General features: G+C 42.5%; 1 protein-coding gene across 1 annotated transcript in view; it reads right to left on the bottom strand.

Annotated features, from left to right (window-relative positions):
- The window catches only part of SLC17A7 (solute carrier family 17 member 7), a 211417-nt gene that overhangs the window by 73938 nt on the left and 114559 nt on the right, over window positions 1-22920 (bottom strand). Inside the window, exon 3 of the mRNA XM_040327637.1 lies at window positions 20092-20210. Within this exon, the coding sequence (XP_040183571.1) occupies window positions 20092-20210 (119 nt within the window). The remainder of the gene's footprint in view (window positions 1-20091; window positions 20211-22920) is intronic.

Here is a 22920-nt window from a genome sequence, read left to right as displayed (position 1 = left end):
TAAATGATTTTCCACCGCTCAGATGATGGTGGAAAGCTTTCTGAGGAGAAACAGGAAGTGAGAAATTTAAACAAAGAAAAAAAACATTTAGAAGGGAAATCGAAGGAAAAGGTAAGTGAACCAACAATGCACTAGCTTAAAGGAACCAGTATAGAAAATAAAAGAGGATCCGACCGACCAGCCATTGTTCCGGTCCATGCTGCGATCCCGCCCGCACCGGCACCCCGACGGGCACATCTGAGTCGGAATCCGAGAGTTCCCCCTCCGATCGTTGGTCCCCCTGGTCGACAGGCGACGCTGTGAAAGAGAAAGGGGTGTCTGTGGCCTCGGTGAACAGAAAGATGTCGGGTCTTGCTTTTTTGTTTCAGTTGAATGGGGTGAGGGATGTGACGAAAGCATTTATAGTGCATAAGGCGCTGAGGGGATACAGAAAGGGGCGTTGCAAGCTGGATTCCAGGTGGCCGGTGTCGTTGGGTATGTTGGGGGTTTTGGTTGGGACTCTGCCTCGAGTCTATTTGTCTGCTTTCGAGGCGCAGTTGTTCCAGACTGCATTTGTGTTGGCTTTTTTCGGGGAATTGAGGGTGGGTGAACTGGTTAGCCCTTCGAAGTCGGTGGTTGGGGGGACTAGCGCTTTCGGATGTGTCAGTGGGGGAGGACTCGGTTGCGTTAGTCATCCGTAGATCGAAAACGGATCAGTTGGGAAAGGGGGTGAGAGTGTTGTTAGGGGCCATGGCTGGGCTGGATTTCTGCCCGGTGTTGGTCCTTCAGGGGTGGCTGGGTGTTCGGCCTTCTGGGTGGGTAGCACTTTTGGTTCATGCCAATGGCTCGCCATTGTTGCATTATCAGTTTGTGTCCATGTTCAAGCGGTGTTTGAAGGTGGGTGGCTTCTCCTCGCGGGATTATTCCTCTCATCCTCCAGTAAAGACATAAATTTGAAGTTCACATTCAGTCATTTACATACAGGATATACAATTGTTGTGTCTGTTCTCCTTTACCAAAGATAAACTAAAGTACTTAGAGACAAATTTTATCATGAATCAATATTCATATTATTTTATGAGGGCTCAATAATAGCACTGTTGCTATAGCAACAAAATGCAAGCTGTCAGCACTGCTGTCATGGCAAATAAAGGATTTAACCACTTAACGAGCACCTCACGACGATATACATCGGCAGAATGGCACGGACAGGCAGAGTAACGTATATATACGTTACTCCTCTCCAATGGGTGGGGGGCGCAATCGCGCCCCCCCCCCCCTCCAGTGCCCGAGGTGGTCAGCATCCTTACAGGCGTGATCGCTCCTGAGGGGGAGGCCACTGATTCATGGCCACCCCCTCACAATCGCTCCTGACGAATGGAATGCTTGATCTGCCTGTGAAAGTGTAAACACAGGCAGAGGAAGTGATGTCACTCTCCTCGTGTCAGTCTTTGTCGACCGATGCCTGAGGAGAGAACACATCACAAGTAAGTGCACCAACAGTACACTGACACCAGTAAACGTAGGCACACTTTTCACCCCCCAATCATAATACCGATCACCCCCTGCACCCCCTCTCTCACCCCCTGCACACCTAGTCACATTGTCACGATTGCAGTGTTAATTTATTTACTGATCACTGCATTTGGTGTCATTTGTGACTGTAGAAAGTGTTAGGGCAGTTAGTGGTAGGGCCCTTTAGGTGTAGGGTACCCCCCGAAACCCCCCCTAATAAAGGTTTAACCCCTTGATCGCCCCAGTTAACCCTTTCACCCCCTGTCACCAATACATATACGCTTATTGACATTTTTTTAACCAAATGTGGCTGAAAACATTTTGGCCTAAATGTATGACTACAATTTTTGGTCTTTTTCCGTTTATATCGCAAAAAAAAATAAAAAAATCGCAGAGGCAATCAAATACCATCAAAAGAAAGCTCTATTGTGGGAAAAAAGGACGCAAATGTTATGGCAATGACCGCGCAATTACTAGTTAAGGACAGTGTCAAATTGTCTGGTCTTTAGGCAGTGTAATAGTCCGGGGCTTAAGTGGTTAACCTGAGGGCTCTATGCCACTGTCATGGAGTTGGCAGGATCTATGCCATAGACATGGCAACTAAAGAATCAGTCACAACTCCATGTTTCTGTGGTAAGGGATCAGACTATTTTCCATAATGATGGAATAATCTAAAACTATGGAATTTTGATGGAGAGATCTGAGTAGTTGCCATGACGACGGGGGATTTACCCTAGAGATATGGCAATGAAAGACATAAGTAATGACCTTGTTGCCATGGTGGAATATATGCTGTTGTCATGGTAGTGAAAGGATTGGTCCTGTTTCCATGGTAACAGAGGAATCTGCACTGTTGCTATCACTATAAAGGCATCTGCACAAAGCCACAATGAAACAAGGATCTGACAGGTGCTATTCCTATGGCAACACTGCCATGATGATCCAGAGATCATCCCAGTTGCTATGGGCTTCAGCTCTCATGGCAATGGGCAATTACCATGGTGACAGAGGGATTGGCCCTAGTCCCACTGGGACAAAGGGATTGGCCCTATTGACATTGCAATGGAAGTTTATGGTCCATTTTAATGGTAATAAAATAATTAACCCCTTTTCCATGGCAGCAAATGGTCCTGTGGCTGTGACGATGAAAAATTTGACCCTATAACATCTGCCAGTGCCATAGCAACAGTGGAATCACCCCAATTGCGATGTAGATAATCTGCACTTTAAAGGAACAAGGCTTTTCACCTCTAGATTATATTACTACATTGTTACATAATAAGTCTCATGGAAAAAAGATACAAGTTCATCTAGTCCAACCAATAAAAGGGGGGGGGGATTCAATCCTATACCCACAGTTGATCCAGAGGAAGGCATAACACCCCAGCAGGGGAAAAATTTGCTCCAACAGGGGAAAAAATCCTTCCTGATCCCCCGAGAGGCAATCAGATATTCCCTGGATCAGCGGTGGCCACTCCCCCTAAGGGGCGCCATCCCCCTAATCTAGGGTGACCAGATTGTTTAAATGAAATCCAGGGACATATTGTTTTTTACTAGTAATGGCGGCAATCAGCGAATCTCTGTCCATCGCCACCACCGCCCGCCTCGCGGCCTGTCAAGTCTTACTCTCCAGGCCCCAGCTACTACTGGGTGGGGAGGAAGATCACTTCGCCAGGCAAGGCAAAGAGATAGACAGGCAGGCAGCTGGCCGGGACTTGAGCCAAAGCAGAAGAACATGCGAGTGGAGCATGCACCCAAAACTGAAGAAATATTCTCTCCGCTCCAACCAGCACATGATCATCAGAGGGCACAGATAATGGAAAAAAATACATCCCCTAAACTAGTAGGAGCGGCAGAGCTGGGGCGTGTAATTCTGAATTTTTGTTTTTTAATTCTGCACTGACTGTCTTTGAAATTGCCCCAGCCCCTGTTCAAATACAATCCAGGGACAGAACCGGGGACAGACTTGGTTTGGGGACCGTGCCCTCAATCCGTGGACCATCCACGGAAACCGGGGAGGTCTGGTCACCCTACCCTATTCCATGCGTTCAGCCCCTAATCTACATGCAGGGTGCCAGACGCATGGATTTTAATGGGGTTTTTTTCTTTTTTGAAGCACGTGATTAGAGCTTTCAAAAAAAGGTGGATTCAGGGTGCAGAGCAGTTGAAGAAAAGGTGGAAACCATAGCTGTAATAAGTGCTTATGGGAAATCTGTGGCGATGGCAGTGTTGTTATTGATGTCAGATTGAAGAGGAGTGAGTCATTACATTAAAATCTATCAGTGTGAGCAAATGACACTGGATCATCCAGTAGCCTTCTGGCAGAGAAGTGATTTTGACACATTTTCTAATCAAAAATAGAGAACTGAAACCTCATTTTATGCATCTCACAGTTTGCCAGCTGAGGTGCTACAGGGGAAGAAAGAGATAAAAATCAGTAGCAAGATATTCAGTTCTAAGATATCAACAGCTACTTCAACATCTTCACACCTTTAATTATCATGTACAACATATACAACCATAGTTACCAAAAATGTTAAGTTTTCAATGTCAAATACAGTATTCATATACTATGGTTTTTAACAACATACCTATTTCTTTATTGTTATTTTCCATCTATTATTGACAATGACTTGAAAAAATTCCCATTAGGGATTGATAATAGAAAAAGAGTGAGTTACAGCGCAAAAACTAAATACTTGAAATTCTGATAATAATCCAAAATTATATGAATGATATAACAAAAACACCATGCATCAATAATGTGTAAACAAAATTGACTGTGAAAAATATGCTGATCAGAAAAAATTGATACTGATATATAAACTACGAATGCAAATAAATAATCATTGAGTGATAACATAAAAATATATAAAAAATATATAGTGTCCGTCCATGTATTTATGAAAATACAGTGAATACAAAAAATACAAATAAATACAAACTTAGGTAGAAAAATATATGTGTCCATAAAAAAATTCCCAAGTGTCTAAAGAAACATTCATGAAAAGTGAATTCCAAAAAACGATCTTCCAATAGAGGGTATTTAAAAGCTGGCACCACCTTCCACCAAGGGTACACCCGAGTGACAGAAGTAAAATCTCCTCTTCTGGTAAGGGTAAGGAGATTTTACTTCTGTCACTCGGGTGTACCCTTGGTGGAAGGTGGTGCCAGCTTTTAAATACCCTCTATTGGAAGATCGTTTTTTGGAATTCACTTTTCATGAATGTTTCTTTAGACACTTGGGAATTTTTTTATGGACACATATATTTTTCTACCTAAGTTTGTATTTATTTGTATTTTTTGTATTCACTGTATTTTCATAAATACATGGACGGACACTATATATTTTTTATATATTTTTATGTTATCACTCAATGATTATTTATTTGCATTCGTAGTTTATATATCAGTATCAATTTTTTCTGATCAGCATATTTTTCACAGTCAATTTTGTTTACACATTATTGATTCATAGGGCCAGATTCACAAAGAGATACGACGGTGTATCTACAGATACACCATTGTATCTCTGACGTAAACTGGTCCTATCTATGCGCCTGATTCATAGAATCAGATACGCATAGATAGGGATAGATCCGACAGTGTTACACTGTCGGATCTTTTTTTCAATTTAAAAATGGCGCCGGGGGCGTTCCCGCTGATTTACGATAAATAATATGTAAATCAGCGAGATACGCAAATTCACGAACGTGTGCGGACCCGACGCAGTCTTCTTACGACGTTTCCGTAGCGGCGTACCCGTCGTATACTTACCCCTGCTTTCGTAAGTCGTTCTCGAATACGGACGGACGTCGTTTACGTAAGCGTCGCAACCACTGACGTCCTAGCGACGTCAGTGGGAGCAATGCACGCGCCTGCGCATTTAAATCGGCGCGGGAACGCGCCTGATTTAAATAGTACACTCCCCTAGCCGTGGAATTTGAATTCCGCCGGGGGATTTAGGATCCGCCGTCGCAAGTTTGGAGGTAAGTTGTTTGTGAATTAGCCACTTGCCTCCTAAACTTGCGGGAGCGGATCTTAATTCACGTAGAACGAGCGGATCTATAGATCCGCTGCGCTACGTGAATCTGGCCCATGGTGTTTTTGTTATATCATTCATATAATTTTGGATTATTATCAGAATTTCAAGTATTTAGTTTTTGCGCTGTGCCTCACTCTTTTTCTAATCTCTTCCTAATATACGTATCTATATTTTTGGTACTAGCAGCAAATTCACGGTTTTTGGTTTAGCGCAGTGTTTTCTTCCTTTTTTTCAGGGATTGATAATACCTTGAAAAAATTCCCCAAAATTTTAAATGGGCTTTATAAAATCATTGTCCTAATAGAAAAGTAATACAAAAGTATAGCGCTCTTTATTTAAAGTGGTACTAAAGGTTCGATTTTTTTTTTAAATAACAAACATGTCATACTTACCTCCGCTTTGTAGCTCGTTTTACACAGAGTGGCCCCGAACGCCATCTTCTGGGGTCCCTTGGTGGCTCTCTCAGCTCCTCCCCACATCAGATAACCCCCTCCGAAGCAGCTTGAAAAAGGAGTGTGGCTGCTGTGTCACTCGCCGCATGCACACTCAAGAAACACATCACTTTCCAGTGACATCATCCATCCGTGCCTGCTACCAACTTCGCTCCAAGCCTTGCTCTGAACTGTCTCCACCGCGGCAGGCCTACCTCACAAACAGCGGTACCTCAGCGAGCCCAGCGCTTCTCCTCTGCCGGAGAGGACTGCCAACTGATGACCCGATGTCCATCTCCTCTTGTTGGGATTTTACATGCCTAAATTTGACTTTTTCAAATGTGAGTTGCTTGTGTAAAGTGTACATTAACCGACCGCTCTGGTAAGCTTGAAAATGACCGGGAAACGGCAGGGAGAGTCTATAAAACTGATCCTGTGGCGAATCTGACGCTGGGATCACTTTTATCAGAAAGCTGAATGTCTCATGGAAAAAAGATACCGGGGTTATGGCAGCTAGAGCTTGGAACCAGGCGTACCGGAAGTGACATCAGTGTGGGCGAGCGCCCAGCCTCAATGCATTTCGTATTTCCACGTCATCGGGAAGCTTCCTGAGTTTGTTTTTCTCCTACACGAGTGGTGGTGGAGCACAGATAACCCAGAATTATTTTCTATTACACTATTCAAGCCTCTGCGGTGTGCAGTACCACATTTGGTCAGAGGTGTGGGGGCGTGACACGCGGAGCCTTTCGGAAATACTCAGAAACATTTGGAAATACTTTGTTCCCGAGTGTTTCAGAGCCTTTCTGAAGGTTTTCAACTGCATCTAAGCGGTCCCTGAGTATTTCCGTGTCTCTAGTGGTCTCTCTGGCGCCCCCCCCCACCTCTAGCCACATGTGGTATTGCATGCAATAGAAGTCAATGCGGAAAAAATAATTTACATTTCCATTGACTTCTATGGGGAAACTCGCATTGATATGCGATTGCTTTGGCTTACAAGCATTATCCTGGAATGGATTTTGCTCGTAATCCAAGGTTCCACTGTACATGTATTTACCTAATATGGTTTATTTATATGATTTGTGATACCATTTATATTTTTCACCTTTGAATTAGCGCTGACCTTCAAAATTTTTGTTAACTCATAGTTTGTAATGCAGAAACTGTGGATAATATGTACTGAGAGAAAAAGACATTTAGAAAATCTGCACAGATAATTCATTACAGAAAAAAAAGGTTACACAATTATTATTTTTTTTTTTAAAGAACAAAAGGATTTCTTATTTTTCTGGGCCACAAGAGAAGCATTCGGTTTTGTACAAAGCCTTCTTTGCTGGTACAGCAGTTCTTTGTGATGGCGATCAGCACTGTTTGGTGTTTAAAGGTGTCCATAACAGCATGATATGTTCTCATTGTCCGTGGATTTCTCGATGATGAAAGCATGAATTCTCTTCCTGACTCTCTTTCATGTGTATGGAGCACATGATGGATGGAGACAATGCATTCTCTCTGCACTTTGTACATTTATGGTACCTGTCATATAAAGATGTCTTCACTCTCTGACCCTTTTTTTGTGCAGTTGTTCCCTTCAGTCTTATTTAACAAGGCAGTATAATAGCTGTGAGCTATGGTAGCCAATCAGAATTCACACTCCTTCACTTTAGAGCACAATTAAAATATTTGTAAACCCCAACAATGAACTTCTATAGGTATTTTTACCTATTGGTCTCATAAATATACCATTGAAAAAGTTTTGTTTCGTAATATATGTTAAAAACAAATAACTGTTGATCCTGCCAGACATTTAGTGAGCTGATAACTTCCTGTTAGGGTGACCACATTTCCAAACTGCCATTCAGGGACACCCCCCCCCCTTCCTAAAAAAAGATAACTTTTTATAAAAAAAAATTGTGACCCCCCCATAGTTTTCACTGGTTCATCCTGGAAACTGTAGTACTTCAATAGTTGGGGGGGGGGGTCGCACATCTTCAGCTCTGAGGGGTTCATGGTGGGACCTATAGTCCTTCACTTTTGGGGGTCACATCCCCCCCAAAAGTGAAGGACTACAAGTCCCAGCATGAACTTCTAATATCTAAAGATGTGACCCCCCCCCCCATTTGAAGGACTACAACACCCAGCATGAAACCCCTGAGATCTATACATAGTACATAGTTAGTCAGGTTGAAAAAAGACACAAGTCCATCCAGTTCAACCACAAAAAATAAAAAAACAAAATAAAAAACACAGTAAAATCCTATACACCCAACTCCATACCCACAGTTGATCCAGAGGAAGGCAAAAAACCCCAGCAGAGCATGATCCAATTTGCTACAGCAGGGGAAAAAATTCCTTCCTGATCCCCCGAGAGGCAATCGGATTTACCCTGGATCAACTTTACCTACAAATCTTAGTACTCAGTTATATTCTGTACATTTAGGAAAGAATCCAGGCCTTTCTTAAAGCAATCTACTGAGCTGGCCAGAACCACCTCTGGAGGAAGTCTGTTCCACATTTTCACAGCTCTTACTGTGAAAAAACCTTTCCGTATTTGGAGGTGAAATCTCTTTTGGTTGCCCTTCTCTGCACTTTCTCCAGTTCTCCAATGTCCTTTTTGAGAACTGGTGCCCAAAACTGAACTGCATATTCCAGATGAGGTCTTACTAATGATTTGTACAGGGGCAAAATTATATCTCTGTCTCTGGAGTCCATACCTCTCTTAATACAAGAAAGGACTTTGCTCGCTTTGGAAACCGCAGCTTGGCATTGCATGCCATTATTGAGCTTATGATCAACTAAAACCCCCAGATCCTTCTCCACTACGGATCCCCCCAGTTGTACTCCCTCCTAGTATGTATGATGCATGCATATTCTTAGCCCCCAAGTGCATAACTTTACATTTATCTACATTAAACCTCATCTTCCACTTAGTCGCCCAATTAGACAGAGCATTGAGGTCGGCTTGTAAATTGGAGACATCCTGCAAGGACGTTATTCCACTGCATAGCTTGGTGTCATCTGCAAAGACAGAAATGTTACTTTTGATCTCAGACCCAATATCATTTATAAATATATTGAAAAGTAAGGGTCCCAGCACTGAACCTTGGGGTACACCACTGATAACCTTGGACCATTCAGAGTAAGAATCATTAACCACGACTCTCTGAATTCTGAAACATCTAAGAGTGTGATCCCATAGATTTTACAGGTTTATTCTGGGACCTGTAGTTCTTCACTATTTGGGGGACAGGGGGTCTCACATCTTCAGCTCTGGGTGGGGGGGGGTGTTCATGCTGGGACCTGTAGTCCTTTACTTTGGGGAGGTCACACCCCCCCACCAAGTAAAGGACTACCAATCCCAGCATGAACCGATGATATCTAAAGATGTGACCCCCCCCCCAATTTTGAAACTCCCAGCATGACCCCGTGAGATCTAAGGGTGTGACCCCATAGATTTTACAGATCTATGCTGGGACCTGTAGTTCTTCACTAGTTTGGGGGGGTCAGATCTTAAGCTCTGAGGGGTTCATGCTGGGACCTGTGTCAGTTTCATTCCGGGACACTGTATTGTCCCAGAGTGAAGGTGCCCGGGACAGACCTGCAGAATGCAGGACTGTCCCGGGCAATCTGGGACACGTGGTCACCCTACTTCCTGTGTTCTCTGCCTGTACTAACTGTTATAATTAAAGCGTTAGTAAAGGAAAAAAAATGTATTTAAAATAACAAACATGTTATACTTACCTCCACTGTGCAGTTCATTTTGCACAGAGTGGCCCCGATCCACGTCTTCTGGGGTTCCTCGGCAGCTGTCCTCCTCGGCAGCTGGTCCTCCCCGCAAGTACTGACCACAGTCATGCGAGAGCTTGCATGGTGGTCAGTAATTGCGGGCGCGCTCCCGTAATACAGCGAGCGGCCATAGCCACTCACTGTATCACTCGGCCCCGCCCCTCGGCGTGCCGCGTCACTGGATGTGATTGACAGCAGTGCCAGCCAATGGCTGCGCTGCTCTCAATCTATCCGCTCTAGCCAATCAGCGGCCAGGCTGAGCGGCGAAGAGGATCTCGGGACTGTGCGGGACTTTCGAGGGGTCAGGTAAGTATAACGGGGGCTCGGGGGGTGCCCGCAGCATCAGATGTTTTTTCACCTTAACCTCTTTCCGACCACGCTATAGACAAAACACGTCTAAAGCGCGGTCGAGTTGTTCTGGAAGGACGTCCCTGGGTACCCTGCGCAATACTCTGCAATACCCTGCGCAATACTCTGCAATACCCTGCGAAAATACTCTGCAATACCCTGCGCAATACTCTGCAATACCCCAATACTCTGCAATACCCCAATACTCCACAATACCCCAATACTCTGCAATACCCCAATACTCCGCAATACCCCAATACTCCGCAATACTCTACAATACCCTGCAATACTTCAATACCCTGCAATACTCCAATACCCTGCAATACTCCGCAATACGTCCCCCCCCCCTTCCTGCCACCTTCCGGTGCTTTTACAGACTCGCCGCTACGATCGAAGCCAGGGTCATTTTTTTCAGTCTTCCCAGCCTTATCTCACTGTAAAGAGGGCCTGTCATGTCATATTCCTATTACAAGGGATGTTTACATTCCTTTTAATAGGAATAAAAGTGATCAAAAAATGTATTTTTGGGGAAAAAAGTGTCAAAATCAAGTAAATAAATAAAGTAAAATGAACAATAATTTTTATTTTTATTTTTATTTTTTTAAACCGCCCATGTACCCGTGTGCTCGCATGCAGAAGCGAGCGCATACATAATTTCCGCCGACATATGAAAACGGTGTTCAAACCACACATGTGAGGTATCGCTCCGAACGTTAGAGCGAGAGCAATCATTTTGGCCATAGACCTTCTCTGTAACTAAAAACATGTAACCAATAAAAATAAAACTAATTAAAGCAAAGTTTGGCGCCATTCCACGAGCGTGTGCAATTTTGAAGGGTGACATGTTAGGTATCTATTTACTCCGCGTAACTTCATCTTTCATATTATGCAAAAACATTGGGCTAACTTTACTGTTTTTTTTTTTTTTAGGCACAAAACTTTTTTTTTTTTAAAAACAAGCGTTCAAATAATTCCTGCGAAAATACCGTGCAAGATAAAAAGTTGTAATGGCCGCCATTGTATTCTCTATGGTCTTTGCTAAAAATGCATATATAATGTTTTGGGGTTCTTTGTAATTTCCTAGCAAATAAATTATGATTTTTACATGTAGGAGAGAAATGTCAGAATTTGCCTGGGTGCTCCAGAACGCCTGAAGGTGCTCCCTGCATGTTGGGCCTCTGTATGTGGCCACGCTGTGTAAAAGTCTCACACATGTGGTATCATCATACTCAGGAGGAATAGCAGAATGTGTTCTGGGGTGTAATTTGTGGTATGCATATGCTGTGTGTGTGAGAGAAATAACCTGCTAATATGACAGAAACAAGATTTTCTTTTTTTTTTTTTTTTACAGAATTTTCAGTCTTTTTTCTTTTTTAGCGCAAAAAATAAAAAACCCAGAGGTGATCAAATACCACCAAAAGAGAGCTGCGGTGGCTCAACGCGATTGGCACTGTGCTGACAAGCCATTCACCTCTGCAGCTAGGGGTTTGGATCCCGGTGTCGGCTGCATGTGAATTGAGTTTGGTGGTCTCAGCCCGGCTCCCGGTGAGTGTGCTATGTGAGGTAAGCCTGCGCTTAGTATGCCCACCCCCCTCCCACAAAAACCACCACACTTACACGCACTCGAAATTGGGTTAACATGCACGCACTTTGACCACGCGGTCTCTAAAAAGAGAGGCGAAGGACTAACGGGGCTGGTTGAGCGGGCTAAATCCTCTCACTCCCCTATAGGGAGTCCCTCTGCCCCGTTGGGCTTCAAAGCGGAGCAGGTAGGGCAGGCTGTGTGGGAGGACCCCCTCACACACCCGCCATTGCCACCCGGGGCATGGAGAAAGGTGGCAGATTGCCTCTGGGGGAGGCCTGCCTACTCCCAACTCCTGCAGTCCGGCTCCTCTCTCGAGTACACGCACAAAATACACTTTGAAAAAAAAAAAATACCACCAAAAGAAAGCTCTATTTGTGTGAAAAAAAAGGACAAAAATGTTATATGGGTACAGTGTTGTATGACTGAGTAATTGTCATTCAAATTTTGAGAGCACCGAAAGCTGAAAATGTATCTGGTTAGGAAGGGGGTTTAAGTGCCCAGTTATCAAGTGGTTAATGCATAGATTGCATTAAGGTGAAAAAAAAAATTCTTTACAACTCCTTTAAACTGTGAACCCCAACATGCTACAGAGTTGAGGAGCAGCGGAGATGTTTTGTATTCCTAAAATATTTCCTGTCCTGGGATGACAACATTGCTCTTTCATTGATATAGCTTGTGGTTGAACTGGATGGACTTTTTCAACCTGACTAACTATGTAACTATAGTGTGCTGAGCGTTGTCACCCTAGGGCAGGAAGCATGCTACTGGCAGGATGTTATTTCAATTGTTCATTCCTTTCAAAAACAAATACCCCACTGCCTGAGGACTAACCACCTTGTATGATGTCACAAGCAACTGTCCTCACTGAGCTGTTCAAGTGCCATGCCATATGGTAACATATGTATGATACATTACATTTGAGCTATACAGATCTCCAATATATCAAGCATCAACAATGCATACCTACTCTCAAAGATTTGGAAGTTTGGTAAAGTTCCAGCTTATGCAGCAGGTAACAGACAAATTGTACAGTGTGCAGATTATTTGGCAGGTGTATATATTGTAAATAGGGATTTGTTTTGGGTTTTGATAGTGTGACTGTGAACCGAAAACTAATGTGGCTGATCATCTCTATAGCAACCAATTGCAAACAATATAATCAAAAAGAATGCATTTAAATTTGAATACAAAAGAAAAGAACAGAATAGAAATGATAATGATAGAAAATAAATGAATAGAATTAAAAAAAAAAACATTAGAATATAATAGAACGAATATAATAATTTCACAAAATTCAAACAGAATACATTTGAATTTGACTAGAATAGTAAAGAATAGTATAGAATTCAATGGGACATAAAAGAAAATAATTGACTAGAATAACAAAGAAAAGAAAAGACTAGAATAGAACAGAATAGAAAAAAACTATTGAATAGAAAGAATATAACCATCTTCCAAAACTCAAATTTCAAATAGAATAAACTTGAAAATGAATGGAAAAGAATAGAATATAAAATGAAACAATAGGAAAGAAAAGAGAGAATATAACAATATAACCATTTTCCTGAAATTTTTATTTAAAATAGAATCAATTTGAATTGGAGTAGGACAGAAAAGAATAGAATTTCACATAGAATCGATTTGAGTTTGAATAAACTAAATAAATTCCAAAAAACGCATTAACTACTTCCTGACTGCCTGCCGTACATATACTGCGGCAAAGCAGCTCTATTGCTCAAAATCACGTAACTTTACATGATTTTATCAATAGCCACTGGAGGAGCCCATCGCGATCACTCCCCACAGAGACAGAAAGGCGGTCTGCCGATGTAAATGAGTAGACCGCCGTGCTGTCAGGCATGGACACTGTGATCTAGTGTTTCTGCTAATCAGGAACACGGATCACAGTTTCCATGCAGTGACTCCCACCACCCCCCATAGTAGGAAAGCACAATTAGGGAATATACTTAACCCTTTGATCTCCCCTGATGGTAACCCCTTCCCTGCCAGTCAGACAGGTAAGCATACAGATGACCGGTTTTCCCAGCAGGAAACATTTTGCAGGGAAACTCGACGAAAAAATAGAGAGCAGCCTCGTACACACGACCGGTTTTCCCAGCAGGGAAACTGCCAGGAGAGCATTTGGCCGGGAATACCGGCCTTGTGTATGCTCCCTAGCAGTTTTCCCATCAGGAAACAGCCGAGAATCCCGACGGGAAAATAGAGAACCTTGCTCTCTATTTTCTCGTCGGATTTCCCGGCAGAGTGTCTCCTGCCGAGAAAACCTGTCGTCTGTATGCTTACCTGTCCCAGGTAAACCGCGCATGCTCGATAAGAGTTTGACGCATGCGTGGTAGCATACAAGTTTAGTGTGGGGTGTAGCAAGATGGCGGCGACGGCATCGAATGTGATGAGCGCCGGCTCGTCGTAGACGATGACGTCACTGCATTCTTGCAATTCAAAAGAGCGTTGGTTCTTTTGAATGCCAGGAATCCCGTCATGACGTTTCTTTCCTGATGGGATTCCCAGCCGTGTGTACAGGGCCAGCATGGTTCAATATTTTCCCGTCGAGATTCTCAGCTGTTTTCCTGACGGGAAAACTGCTAGGGAGCATACACACGGCCGGGATTCCTGGCCAAATGCTCTCCTGGCAGTTTTCCTGCCGGGAAAAAACGGTCGTGTGTACGAGGGTTTAGTGACAGAAGATGTAGACTTTTTATTATTATAATATTTTTTTTATTTATTAATTCCGTTGACTTTTTCTTGAACTTTCACAGTGTATTGTTGGCTGTAGTAAAAATATATATATATATTTTTTTTCATTACTAGTTTTTGGAGTGTTGGTACACTTAAGGATTTTGTCAGGAGCAAATTTTTAATTATATACGGTATGTTTTGTGAACCCAATAAGTATACCCAAGGGGATTTCTGCTGATTCTCTTTTGTAATAGATAACAAATGTAGGTATGTACTTTGCATCGACAGCACAATATTTCTGGCTACTGTTTGTGAAATATTACACTCTTTAACAATCTTTATTTCTTCATAAAACAGCTTTCCTTTTGAAATTACAGTCTAGTAAAAGTGGCTTACATACTGTGCATAAACTGTTCTAGCTTTTTTCTGTGATTTATTTTTTTTCCAAGTCAAAATAGGATAAACACACTTTGAATTTGATGACTTGAATAAGAAACATCTCTTTATTTAACTTGTTTAAAAACGATGTTATATGAATTAGTTATTATTTTCTGTTCTCTTTTGTTGAGATCCTTGTGAGAACTTCTTTGAAACATCAGTGCCCACCTTTTCCATTATGCTATTAAAACCATATACATTGCTAGAGGAGCCCAATGATGCAGTTGAGGCCCAAATGAAAAGCTGTTTTACATCAGAGAACTGTGTGAAAATAATGCCAAGAGAACTCAAAGTCACTATGCACACCTCTGCAAGGCCAGTAAGATGATCGCCTTTAGGCTTGTGTAATTTGTTTCGTAATGAATCGAAAATTCGTACAAATTTAGAAACATTCGGACGTTCGGAAACATTCGAATTTCCGAACAAAGCAATTATGAATAAAACCGAATCCAAAATAAATTATATCGCAAATAGCGAATGCCCGAATGCATTTGACATAATTTGTTGTTTCGTTAATTCAAATTGATTTGTTTTATTCCCTAGTGAGCTTACACACATCCACGTATCCAATAACACTATTTGCTCTGCTCTGCTCAGCTCTGCTCCTCCCTTGCTGTGCTGAACTTCCTCTCAAAATGGAGTACAGGGGCGGAGGCTATAGCCGATTGTCAAAAACGAAAGTAAAACACGAGATTTTGAATCGTTACAAATAACCGCAATGTATTTAGAAAAGTACGAATCCATTCAAAGCACATTGTGGCAGAGTCAGAGACACGGAAAATTACGAATCGACGAACCACAATGTACTCTACCGAAAATACGAATTATAAATGAACTAAAAATTAGGCTTACATTAATATGAATCATTCCGATTGAACGAAAAATGTCGCTTACAAAAATACGAATAATTCCGAACACGAAAATCCCGTTTAGCAAAATTACGAATGATTACGAATCAACAAGACTGAAAAGAAACTAAACTAAACTAAACAAATTTTGCCATTGTGCACAAGTCTAATGGCCTTATCTTGCGAGGAACCCACAACAGAAAAGAAAATATAAAATCAAATGAATTACTATGAAATGTAAAAAGCCTAAGGAAGATGCTTTGGAGCACAGGTCTGCTGCACAAATGTGTGCAGGGGCATGCATCTTACAGGGTAGCTTTGCCTGTTGCAGCAACAAATGTGAAACCAAGGCCACCTTTTGGGAAGGCTTCCAGCTTATTCCAGTTTGATATTACCACTTCTCCTAAACCACCAGTGCAGTGGAATAAAGCCACCAGATTTAATACATTTAATGGCACATATGGCAAATAGGGGGACAAAATAGAAGGTGGTTTAGAGCACACCTCTGTTGCAAAGAAGTGTGCAGTGATGTTCCCAAAACAAAGAGCAGATTTGCCTGTTTCATCAATATGCATGAAGCTAGGACTAGGTCCACCTTGTGGGAGGGCAGCCAGCATTTTCCCAGGTTTTCCCTGGACACAGAGACACGACATGATGGTGACACGTAGGCATTACCTTCTGGGAAGAAAATGACTGCTGCGTACCAGTTACTGTATTGCAGCACAGGTTATAAGCTTGTGGAATGGAGCCAATTCCACTAGAGAAAAAATAAACAGTTGTAAGGCCAGCAATTTTGTTAAGCTGGGATTGAGATTCTGGGCATGAGGGTGATTACTAGGAAGGGGGCAATTTTTTTTCTTCTGCTCCAGCAACTGTTGAAGAGACACCTGCTTGTCAATGATGCAGCTGGAGATGGTGGGGTGTGGTTAGAAGACTTGCTGTGAGGTTCAAGACAACATTTGGTCCCACTCAGCATGGCCCCATGTTGATCCTCTTTGCCACTTGATATGCCACAGGGTAAGTCTCAGAGACCCCTTGTCAGACTTTGCCATGCCTATTGTCTGAGCCCACTGATGTTGCAGTGCAGATGGAGAATCGTGTGGGAAGTGGAATATGGGGAACAAGGAGGAGGTGTGAGGCCATTTGGTGCTGATTAGGGTTAGAGAATTAGGACTGGGTTTGGGGACAGTGGGGTTATGGATTTGAAGTGTTTTTGTGTATCATTTGCTATCATATGGTTGTGCCACTGCCCATTTTGTACATGGTTACATAGTTACATAGTATGGCTTTATGTACACAAGCAGGACAAGGATCTTTTGGTGTTTGCCAAAGCTGTAAATATAGGGCCAGATTCTCGTCCAGCGGCGTATATCTGCGGCGGAGTAACGTATCCAATTTACGTTACGCCGCCGCATCTTAGACGGGCAAGTGCTGTATTCTCAAAGCACTTGCTCCGTAAGTTGCGGCGGCGTAGCGTAAATCGGCCGGCGTAAGCCCGCCTAATTCAAATTTGGATCAGGGGGGCGTGTTTTATGTAAATGTACTGTGGCCCGACGTGATTGACGTTTTTCCCGAACGGCGCATGCGCCGTCCGTGGAATTTCCCAGTGTGCATTGCTCCAAAGTACACCGCAAGGACGTCATTGGTTTCGACATGAACGTAAATGACGTCCAGCCCTATTCACGGACGACTTACGCAAACAACGTCACTTTTTCAAATTTCGACATGGGAATGACGGCCATACTTAACATTGTTACGCCGCACTTATGCCACCATATAGCAGGGGTAACCTTTACGCCGGGAAAAGCCTAACGTAAATGGTGTAACTTTAGTGCGTCGGCCGGGCAACGTTCGGGAATTCGCGTATCTACCTAATTTGCATACTCGATGCAGAATTAGACGGAAGCGCCACCTAGCGGCCAGCATAAAAATGCAGTTACGATCCGACGGCGTAAGAGCCTTACGCCTGTTGGATCTAACAGATATCTATGAGTAACTGTTTCTAAGAATCAGGCGCATAGATACGACCAGCCGGACGCATAGATACGACGGCATATCTAGAGAATCTGGGCCATAGGCTTTTAGCAGAGTTTAGCTGCTGCTGCTACGGTTAGGTGAGGTTCACCCTCCCTCTCCTGAACGCAGAAGAATCGTGTTCAGGATAGGAACGTTTTGACCACCAGACATGGGAAATCGCAAAACATGGCAAAACAGCTGCTTCAAATCACTGCCTGATTTTGCAGCGTTTTGCATTTTTCCATGATGGCCAAGTGTACATGAAGCCTTAATCTAGTTGAAAAAATATACTAGTGCATCCAGTTCAACCAGTTAGAGGACCTAAAGCAGGAATAAACTAATGTTTTAAAAAAACACTGCTGACAGGTAGGGTTTTCTTCTTCCTCTGTCATAAATGCCTTCCCCTGCCTGTCCGCTGTAATGTACACTGAGCATACATTTACGGCACCTCTCTAAGCCATGATGATGTGCCTCCATGCTCATACACATGAGTGATGAAATCTTGGTGTGGCCATTCAAGCAGGCAAACAGACAGAGACCAGGACAAAGAGCAGAAGAAGATGGAAGCACCTGGGACCAGAAGTACTGGAGGGCATTGTTTGACAGATAAATCTGCTACAATATGCAAATATGTGGTACATACTAGCACATTGTAATATAAACTACCCGGGGACCCATTTATAAAAAAAAAAAAAAAAAAAAGCAGATTTAAACCACTTGCCTACTGGGCACTTTTACCCAGTGCCTGCCCAGGCCAATCTTCAGCTTTCAGGCCTGTTGCACTTTGAATGACAATTGCGTAGTCATGCAACACTGTACCCAAACACACCTTTTAGCATTTTTTCACACAAATAGAGCTTTCTTTTGGTAGTATTTATTTTCCACTGGGTTTTTTTTTTTATTCTTTGCTAAATAAATGAATATAGACATTAAAAAATACAAAAAAAATAAATAAAAAAACATTTTCATAGTTATAAAATGTTTCAAACAAGTAATTTCTCTCCTTCACTGGTGTGCACTGATAGGCTGCACTGATGGGAATTAATAGGCTGCACTGATAGGTGACACAGATGAGGAGGCTCTGATGGGCACTGATTGGCAGCACTGGTGGGCACAGATTGGCATCACTGTTGGGACTGCACTGATAATCAGGACACTGATTAGTGTACATGACCTTTTTATACAAGCCAGTTATTGGCTATCTTCTCCTCTCCTAATGCTGTCAGCGTGAAGAAAGGAGTGTCCATAACCAGCTTCTGTTTTTGTATTTAAACCAAGTAATATTGTAAAAGTAAAACAATCAAATACACATGCTAAATATATGATGCTGAATGATGGTGTCGCTGATGCTATGTGATTGTTTACTAAAACCGGTGAGTGCAAAATCTGGTGCAGCTTTGCATAGAAACCAATCAGCTTTCAGTATTTTTTGGCAAAGATTAATTGAACAAGCTGAAGTTAGAAGCTGATTGGCTACAATACACAGCTGCAACATATTTTGCACTCTCCAGGTTTAGTAAATCAACTCCTATATGTCTATTCCATAACACCACACAGCTTAAAGGCATCTCCCAAGCATGCAATGGTGTTTGTCTAATGTCACTTTGATGTTGCGTAAAAAGGAGAACCCACTCCCCACTGAGGGTTTTTTTTTTATGTATTTTTGCATTGGGACATGCCCCTTGTGGCAGTGTCCAGCTACGCATGTCCTTTGTTTCAAAATCCCCGGCATATTAGGTCCCTTTCACACAGCAAGCCCGCTCCGATCCACCTGTCCGTTTTTCAGGTGTATCCGAGCGAGCAATCTATTGACTTCCTATGGGGAGATGGATGTCAGTGGAGATGTGTCCACTGACACCCGTCTGCCATTCGATCTGCTAAAATCAGAAGTTTGGGGATACGCTCGCCATCCATCTTGACGGATTGGAACGGCAGAGATCTGATGAAAATAGACATGCTGTCCATTTTCGCCAGATCTCTCAATAGGAATCAGCGGCGCTCTGACAAGCCCCTCCCCACTCAGTGAGCAGAGACAGACCTGTCATTCCCTGTCTCAGCGAAGATCAACGGAGAGATCTCCTGCTGAGCTGGCAGACTCACAAGAAGTGATTTACAAGGTTTTTCCTTCCTTCTTTATGATGAGTTCGACAAATGGCCTACAGCCGAACCAAGGCATATTCACTAATTCCTAATTGTAAATCTGTATCAACTTCCTTTTCCTTCATCTCAGATGTCAGATTTTTCAGATCACTATTAGTGCTCTATACTGCCTAAGGGCAGAACAAATTTACATAATGTGCTAGTCACAGTGCAAATATTTTAAGAATTTTCTTTATAATAGAACAAATAGCTTAGTGTACAACAATAACAATTCAAAATAAGTAATAATAATAACTTTTGAGCTCATACCTGTTGGCTGCAAATTTTTGACAGATGTAGCCTCCCGGAATCTGCGTAACGATATACCCCCAGAAGAACGAGCCATGTATCATTCCAACTGTTTCTGGATCCCAGTTAAATTGTGCTTGCTGTAAATATAGAAATATTATGTGTTTATATCAGCTCTGAGATGGGTCTACAGACCTACATCCAAAATTATAATTTTATTTGGAGGTAGTGTAATTGGACTGTGTTGTGTGTAAATAAATATTTAGATCTGCTATCTCAATGTCTGGTATTTGCTGTCATTGCATTGCTGATGTCCCAATAAAAATACTAGCTTCTGTACATGGCTTCTTTGCAAACCCACTGATTTTACTTCTTTTAGTACTAAGCAGGTAAAACTGTACTACACTCTCAAAGTTTTAATAAAATAAGTCAGTATAACATATAGGCAAGTAGAAGACATGTCTACTTATTCTAGTTATCTTGTGCCCCATGCAGTATCACATCTGCCAGCATTAATGTTTTTACAGTGTTTTGCAGTAAATGGGATTGGATATCTTTTACAGTATATCTTTAAAATCTGTTACTGTAATATTACTGCTCCCTGTGCTAGCATGTGTATCTCCTCATTTCCTAAGTCAGTGTCAAGGTTTCCAATGAGGGGTGCATGACTAAACCCAAGGCTTAGGGCTTTAAAGGGGTTGTAAAGGTACAATTTATTTTCCTAAATAGCTTCCTTTACCTTGGTGCAGTCCTCCTTCACTTACCTCATCCTTTGATTTTGCTTTTAAATGTCCTTGATTCTTCTGAGAAATCCTCACTTCCTGTTCTTCTGTCTGTAACGCCACACAGTAATGCAAGGCTTTCTCCCTGGTGTGGAGTGTCGTGCTCGCCCCCTCCCTTGGACTACAGGAGAGTCAGGACACCCACTAACACACACCTCCTTTCTCTATCTGCAACGTAGAGAGCGTCCTGACTCTCCTGTAGGGGCAAGCACGACACTCCACACCAGGGAGAAAGACTTGCATTGTTGTGTGGAGTTACAGACAGAAGAAATAAGGACATTTAAAAGCAAAATCGAAGGATGAGGTAAGTGAATGAGGACTGCACTAAGGTAAAGGAAGCTCCATGTAAATGTAACTAAACAGTACACTTTAGAAATTGTTGTGTATTTTTTTTACAGATATATAGAAAAGTAAAATACACAAAAAATTGAAACATTGAGATTACTTGTTCCTCAAGGGTGTTCTTGCAACACAACCAATTACGATAGCGAACGTCTATGCCGCTAATACCAAACAAGTGTTGTTCTTTCACCAAATTGAGGAACTTTTCCTGCCTTTGCCTCTGGAATTCTCCTTTTGGGGGGGGTGATTTCAATGTCCCTCTCCGTCAAATTAAACTACAGCTTTTCAGGCTCCAGTTACACGACACGTGGCGCATCCTGAGCACGGAAGGGAGGGACTACACTTACTTTACTGCCTTGCATCAAAAGTACTCTAGGATAGATTAATTCTTCCTCTCCCAGGCTAACTTCCTCTTTCTTTAGAAAGCTATGACTAAAGCCATGGTACTGTCTGACCGCAACCTAATAGCAGTAACGCTATCACTCCCTGAGGTAAACACAAGGTCCAAATTGTGGAGACTTAATGTCGCTCTACTCAAAAATCCTACCAACATTAAATATCTCCTCTCCTTTAGCCAAGATTTCTTTGCACAAAACGAAACAACAGATGTCTCATCCCTTACTCAATGGGAGGCACATAAATGTGTTATCTGGGGAAAATTCCTTGCTTTGGCAGCCAAGAGGAAAAAAAAAACCTGATTTCCTTCTTGAGTTTCCGAATCTGTTCCCTAGAAGCCCTTTAAAAGCAGACCAACCACAACCTACCAGGACCTAGTTTAGGCCAGGACCCAACTGCTTGAGGAACTAGGGAAAAAAACAAAGAGGCAATTTCTCCTAAGCAGCAAGATTTTATACGAGTATGGCAATAAATATGAGAGACTCTGAGCCAAGGCGGTGCAGGCAAAGAAAACTTCCTGGTCAATTCACCAAATACAGGACTCCAAAGGTGAGTTTCACTCATTGAACAAGCCGATTGCTGCCAAATTCAAGCTGTTCTAGAAGGAACTTTACAAGCTCCTGTCAGCCCCCACTACCCCTTAAGCTAAAGCTGAGTGTGAGAACCTTATCAATGACTTCCTCCAGCAGTACATTTCGAAACCCCTTTCCGTGGCGATTGCATGAAAACTTGAGGTCTCTCTCACATCTGATGAATTTGATAAAGCATTGAAAGATATGAAGTCAGGCAAGAGCCCTGGCCCTGATGGCCCGACTTTGTAGTACTTTAAAAACTTCACTGACTGCCTAAAATCTAGCTTTCTGACCGCATTTAGATCTCTACCCTCCTCCTCAACGTCTCTGCCTCACCTTCTAAAGGCCCACATTGTCGTTATAACAAAAGAAGGTAAGGACGAAACTCAGGTCTCTAAGTACCACCAAAAATTTTAATAAATGTAAATGTCAAAATCTTTGCAAAAGTACTAGCTAACAGACTGCTCACTTTACTCCCCTCTTTTACTTCCCGGGCATGAAGGGTCGCATCAACACCACCATAGCTTTGTAGGATTTGTACTTGCATCAGTGGCTAACCTCCCATGCCAAAAAGGGTTTCTTCCCATTAGTGATGGACGAACATCTGACGGGGCGGTTCGCAAACGCTAACCACAAACTTTTTCAAATGTTTGCGAACCGCAAGTTTGCGGCGGGCCCCATTGACTTTAATGGCAGGCGAACATTAAAAACCTGCAGGTCATATTTGCAGTCACAAAATACTTACTAGCTGTGCACAA

This window comes from Rana temporaria, chromosome 10 (genome assembly GCF_905171775.1).
Source record: "Rana temporaria chromosome 10, aRanTem1.1, whole genome shotgun sequence".
NCBI lineage: Eukaryota > Metazoa > Chordata > Amphibia > Anura > Ranidae > Rana > Rana temporaria.
Note: the sequence above shows the minus strand (reverse complement) of the source record. Positions and strands in the feature narration are given on the sequence as shown.